General features: G+C 37.5%; 1 protein-coding gene across 4 annotated transcripts; it reads left to right on the top strand.

Annotated features, from left to right (window-relative positions):
• Positions 1 to 262: 262 nt before the first annotated feature.
• Positions 263 to 5889, top strand: LOC114719521 (1-acyl-sn-glycerol-3-phosphate acyltransferase 1, chloroplastic). Of its 4 annotated transcripts, XM_028905030.1 has the most exons (9): positions 263 to 499; positions 598 to 641; positions 1192 to 1249; positions 1889 to 2083; positions 2170 to 2576; positions 2723 to 2824; positions 4603 to 4827; positions 5169 to 5225; positions 5321 to 5889. In XM_028905030.1, the coding sequence occupies exons 1-7, from the start codon at positions 454 to 456 to the stop codon at positions 4816 to 4818; spliced, it is 1068 nt and encodes a 355-aa protein (XP_028760863.1). In that variant the 5' UTR covers positions 263 to 453; the 3' UTR covers positions 4819 to 4827; positions 5169 to 5225; positions 5321 to 5889. The 4 variants fall into 4 exon arrangements, with proteins under 4 accessions (XP_028760863.1, XP_028760862.1, XP_028760865.1 ...); XM_028905029.1 differs by having other exon boundaries at positions 264 to 499; positions 4603 to 5225; XM_028905032.1 differs by lacking the exons at positions 263 to 499; positions 598 to 641 and adding an exon at positions 1504 to 1601 and having other exon boundaries at positions 4603 to 5225.
• The last annotated feature ends 161 nt before the right edge of the window (positions 5890 to 6050 follow it).

Below are 6050 nucleotides of genomic sequence, written 5' to 3'. Positions count from 1 at the left end.
CAATGACAACTATATAACTTCATCATGATAGCTGCCATTTGGCAATTGAACTAATGAATTTAAAGAATGGGTTAAGCTGTGTGACAAAAGGGGGAAAAAAAGTTAAAAAACCGAATGGATTAGCTGCAAATTAATTCGGGGACACAATTCAAAACTCTAGAAAATCATAAGGTATGGAAATTAATTTTTCCTTCTTTTTTTTTTTCCCCCCAGCTTAGCTTATTCTCCCTTGGCCAATTTCTCCCTAGTGCCTCGAGGCGAATTTGCCGGCCCTCTCGGGTTGGTCGTCTCTTTTTAATGAGAGAGAGTCCTGCTTCTGGCAACAAGATAAGAGCAGGATTGTGCCTTGAAATTGGCGACATCACCAGACCCAGATTGCTTATTTAACCCTAATTGCAACCTCTTATTACCAACTCCCTCAATCCCTTTTTATTGCTTCTTCTTTGATGATTCATGGAAGTTGCTTCACTCTCTCCCCTGTCGCCTACGTATTGTTCCTGTAAGCCCTCCTTCACTCTATTTCTTTCTAACGCTTCCTTCATTTCCAGTTGCGTTCTGTTTAACTGCTTTCCTGTTCTGTTTCCTCGTTACTTCTAGGTCGCCGGGAAGTGAGATCCTTGCCGAAGTTGTCTAGTACTCTGGTAATTGTGATCTTCATATTTTCTTTCATGCCGGTGGTTTCTGAGAAGAGGGGGAGAATTGAAATGGATAAAGAGTGCGAAAAAAGTGTCCTTATGTGGGCTTATTAGTTTCTGGTAGAAGCTGAGTTTGTGTATTGCCGTGATTAAGGGCAATAATGAACCCGTTGTATTAGTTGTTTACTAGCTGATTTGGCATTTAGTTATTATTTGTATCCTTTGGCTGAGTGAAGACTATGTTTAAGGATCATGACGGAATTACTAATTCCGATAAGTGTTTCTGGTGGAGATCATGTTTCACCGATTACGCTTTTCTTCCTGGGTAAATAACTAAGTATAGTAATTTGTTTGCTGTCTTCAGAAGTATTTCTGAACTTGAGTCTCGCTTTTCCTTTCTTTTTTGTCTTCTCCAACGTGCCTTTTTGTTGCAATTTAATGTCTCTGAAAAATTACCACATTTTGATGCACAATGGCACCGTTTCCCTTTGGAAGCTGTTATTAGTATTGTGAGTTTTGACTTGTGATCATTTTGTCTGAATACGCCTTGATGCAGTTTTACTGTCATAAAGGTTCCCACATCAGAGATAAAAGTTTGAGGAGTGCACTTAATTGTAAGTATGCCTTTCCTTGAAAAATGCTAAATTGTGTTAAATCATATTATATTAACATGGCATAAATTTTTTTCTTCACATAAATTTTTTGTGATATTGGTTGGCTAATTTATCATATGATAGAAAAATATTCATTTAAATTTCTTCCCTCTCACGCTTTTTATTAATTATCTTGATAGGCTGTGGAATATCCTAATATTAGTTGGAAAACATTTGTTTCAATTTTCATTTATATTCCTTTTCTAATGCTGCAGTTTGTGAACTTTGACCAAGATTTGTGTTTCTAATTCAATGGAATAAATAGTGCCGTTTTATATTATCTGAAGAAGTTTCCTTACCCTAAGTCAGATTGGTAATCCCTCGTTTCATGATTGTCCATACGTTCATGCATGCTTAATAATTTTACTTTCTTTGGGCCATATCTTAATACTTATTGACTATATGAATTCTCACAAGTTTTGTGACGTTTTAGTATACAAATCATTAAAGTCTGATGAATCTTAGTGTATTGGTTTTGAACTCTGATCTCTGAAGTTGCTAAATAGATCACCGATAGGGTTGGCCCTTCAAATTTTGTCTTGGTAAAAGATAAGATGGCCTCATATCATTGTGCTTTTTTTTTTTTGTCAAAATACATAGCTTCCCAAAGTACCTTACCGGGCATACGAAGGAAGCATGGCAGTATGCTATGGCAATCCTCTGATACAAAGGTAGAGGTTTGTGGAATTCGTCACGATTGCAAATTCCATGTCCAGAATAAATTTTCTAGAGATGTAGTTGTAAGATCTGAACTTGCCACAGTTGGGTCCCCAGAAGATGACTATTCTCTATCTAGTAAGCTTGATGATTCAATTTGGTCAAATCCCCTATCATATATTCTTTAAAAATAAGACTAGCTCACTATCAATTTCAAATTGCAGAATTGAAAGTGGAATCAAGGATCAGGGGAGCATGTTTTTATGCCGTTACTGCTTTCACTGCCATATTTCTATTTCTACTGATGCTTGTTGGCCACCCCTTTGTTATTCTATTTGATCGTCATCGAAGAAATTACCATCATTTTATTGCCAAAATATGGTCTACACTTACTGTGACACCATTTTATAAAGTCAACTTTGAGGGATTGGAGAATATGCCGCCTCGAGATACTCCTGCTGTTTATGTTTCCAATCACCAGAGCTTCTTAGACATATACACCCTTCTAACTCTTGGGAGAAGCTTCAAATTCATCAGCAAGACCAGTATATTTCTCTATCCCATTATTGGGTGGGCAATGTTTCTTTTGGGAATGATTCCTCTAAAACGCATGGACAGCCGAAGCCAGCTGGTAATCCTCCGCTACTCTTTATGCAGATAAACTTAGTTCTGCTATATGAGATGTTAATGTGTTCTCTGAAATTTTATTCTCTATGCCTGATGCAAGCATAAATTCAGCAGTCACACCATGGGTATTTTTGCTTCTTCTTCATATAGGACTGTCTTAAACGATGTATGGATCTTATCAAGAAAGGAGCATCTGTGTTTTTCTTTCCTGAGGGAACACGCAGCAAAGATGGAAAACTTGGCTCCTTCAAGGTGAGTTATTGCCAAGATTCCTATGACTCTTTCATCTGATTAGACGATAATTTTTTAAGTAGTTAGCCATGGGAAGCCATGATGTTGGAAGGTATACAAGGACAATTGAAAAAAGTATTTCTCCGCTTAACAAGCAAATGATTTTTAGGTTGTATTCTGGATTTATAATTTTTTAGTGATGTTTACTATGGAAATAGGGTCTCATTAAGAAATGTTTGACTGGGACAGGGATGTGTATTTTAGTTCTCTGATTTGAAGGGAACAATGTGCATTGACACTAGATTTGGTTCAGTAGTCTGTAAATTTCTATTAATGTTTAGCATAATTAGCCTACTTAGGGCTTGATTTGGTCAATGGATTGGATTGGGATGGATTAAGTGTTCTAACATCTGTTGGATGCTCGAAAAGCAATATGATGGGTTGAGGAAGGATGGATCAGGTTAATCAAAATTTTTCTTTTCATCTTTTAACCACTCAAATTTTCTTTTCTTCTGTTTTCATTTTCATCTATTTAGGTGGAACATTAGAAAAGTCGCCGTTCAAATCCACTCCACCCTATTAATGGCGTTCAAACTTTGAAACAACTGGGAGTGGGCATTGTTTATATTTATTTTCATTTAAATTCCAAATTAGAGTGGGATGAGTCAATTCATGGGAACGAATCTGGTGCTTTTTTTTTTTTTTTTTTTTTGCACGTCTCATATTTTATTATTGATTAACACATTGTACGGTATGCACATCTTTCTCCCATCTTCTACATCTTTTATCAACGAAAAAAGGAGACGCACAAGGAAATGCATCAGCAAATGTGCACTAAATCTGCTCCCCTCGTCTACCCCCTTCTCCATTGCTACACATCTCTTCCCCATTACCAGTCATGGCACTTCACTCTCTCTAAAACTTCCTGTCAAGCCTCTAAGCTACTAAATTGGAATGAAACTGCCATCTGTCATGCATGATGATTGGAATGCCACAATTTACAGCGTTCAAATGGAGGAAGATTGTGGTATTACATTAGATTGGTCATCCCCAGGGACAAGGGAGCAAAGAATATGTTCCCTGGCATTCATGCCACTGAATTAGACTAAACCTCTATGTTATCTTCTGATAGAGCCCAAAGCAGAATAGTAGAAAATTGGCACTGATTTATATTAAATCAAATGCTCTTCCCTTCAATGAAATGAAAGACAGTTACAATATAAGAAAACTTGCACAAAGTTTGCGCTTATGATACAGAAGGAAGCGCTCTGAAACAGAAACAGAAAATGAAATCTTCCTCCACCCCCAACCTGGCATTTGAGAGGCCAGCACTCTTCTTCACCGCACTCAGATTACAAATTGGTTCTTGCCCCCCAAGGATACACCAACAGCCAATATAAGTCAAAAAAAGTGATGCACACAGCAAAATACTCTATTGACCTTAGGCAGGTCTGAAACATCCTAAACAATAGTAGCTTTCCGCTCTTCCTCCACCCCCAACCTTGGCATTCGAGAGGCCAGCACTCTCCACCACACTCAGAACACACGCAGACAGACACAAAAACCCAAAAGGATACACCAACAGCTAATGTAAGTCGAGAAGTGATGCACTCTGCAAGATATCCCTTGACCATGGGCAGGTCTGAAACATCCTAAACAATAGTAGCTCTCTGCTCTTTCTTCAAAATAGTAAGGTCAACTCCCTGGTTATTAGGGAGTAACTTTTCTTTTTCTTGTATCTCCCCACGTCCCTTTTATGGATCTAAGCAATTCTATCATCTTTTCTTGATGATTTGCAGAAGGGTGCCTTCAGTGTTGCTGCAAAAACCAATGCGCCAGTTGTACCAATTACTGTTATTGGAACTGGCCAAATCATGCCTGCAGGAAGGGAGGATATAGTCAACCCAGGTTCCGTGAAAGTTGTTATACACAGACCTATTAATGGAAGTGATCCTACGATCCTATGTGAAGAAGCTAGGAACACTATCGCAAGTGCGCTAGATTCTCAAGAGTGAGAAATGCATGTATGGAGACCCCCGGCTCTGCGATTCTTCTTTTGAGCGTATTTGAATTGAATCTTTCAGATACCAATCATTTATTTTTTATTTTGAAAGAAGCAAAACGTCTGATGAAGATAATGTCTTGCGAAATTTAGAAGGCTGTCTTCATTTCCCATTTGCTTCCTTCAAAGTAATGAAATATCAAAATAAAAATGTTGGCCAAAGGAAATATCAAAATAATGATAATAAAAAAACTGTTAGAATAATGGAGGTGAGATAAATTAATAAATAAAATCTGCATCGTCAAACAATTTATCTCTACCCCAAGATTGTGCTGCTCTCCTGAAGCATGCCGCCACTGTCAGGCTGATTTGTTGAAGACGATCCTCAAAACAGCCTTCTGGATTGAAGTTACGAAGAAGGTAAATTTCCATTGTTTTCTTTTCCTGAACAAGGGATAATTAACTTGTAGCAAGGCTAAACTTTTTTTTTTTTGGGGTTAATCTCTTGGTTGCAGGTCATTGCTAGGATGCCTCATTTTGATTTATGCTGTACCAGAGGGTGTGTTATCTGAGTTTGCACCTGTTCTAGCACTCAGGTCATTTGAGATCTTTCGGATTGAATCTTCCATGTTAGATTAAAATCTTTTTGTTTTTTTCTGGGCAGCCGCTGAAGCAAACTGGTTTTAGAACTAGTGTACACATCTTTTTGTTGACGCTTAACCCTTCCATGCATCTTCTGTGTAAATGATTGACTAACCTTGTGTATGGATGGAGTGAAGAATAAGGGAAAGACAAAACCGAAGGAGAAACGAGAGGGAAAATTGATTTTCTCCTCTTTTGATAATGAGAAAAGGTAAAAAGCGAAGAAAAAAGAGGTATGCAGTTCACACGTCTTTTTCTTTGAAGTTTTCCCCCTCAAATGAGGTGATTTTGAAGAAAAAAGGTGCTTTCCAAAATTGCCTTAAAGGAGAGAGAATGAGCATGGCAAACGTCCTTTTCATATAGATATTATTATTGTTAACTTTCTATTCTGTTTGTTTATGCAAACACAAGGATTAAAAAAAGAAGAAGGATTTTTTCTATTTTTCCCCCCTTTATTTTTTTCTCTTATTTTCTTCCCTTCCCTCCGCCCGTAGAAGTGAAGTTGGAGCTGGAAATCCATAGGCCATAATTTACATGTTTGGTATCATTGAATTGAGTTTCTTGTATTGACCAAAAAAAAAGAAGAAAGAATTGAGTTTCTTG

This window comes from Neltuma alba, unplaced genomic scaffold (genome assembly GCF_004799145.2).
Source record: "Neltuma alba isolate B1F8T4 unplaced genomic scaffold, ASM479914v2 tig00011920_pilon, whole genome shotgun sequence".
NCBI classification, from domain to species: Eukaryota; Viridiplantae; Streptophyta; class Magnoliopsida; order Fabales; family Fabaceae; genus Neltuma; species Neltuma alba.
Note: the sequence above shows the minus strand (reverse complement) of the source record. Positions and strands in the feature narration are given on the sequence as shown.

Excerpts from the sequence above, each read along its gene's own strand:
- LOC114719521 (XM_028905030.1), top strand. The coding sequence starts at position 454 with ATGGAAGTTGCTTCACTCTCTCCCCTGTCGCCTACGTATTGTTCCT. Across the intron at positions 2,084-2,169 it reads AGATGACTATTCTCTATCTA|AATTGAAAGTGGAATCAAGG; the intron begins GTAAGCTTGATG and ends TTCAAATTGCAG. Across the intron at positions 2,577-2,722 it reads TGGACAGCCGAAGCCAGCTG|GACTGTCTTAAACGATGTAT; the intron begins GTAATCCTCCGC and ends TTCTTCATATAG.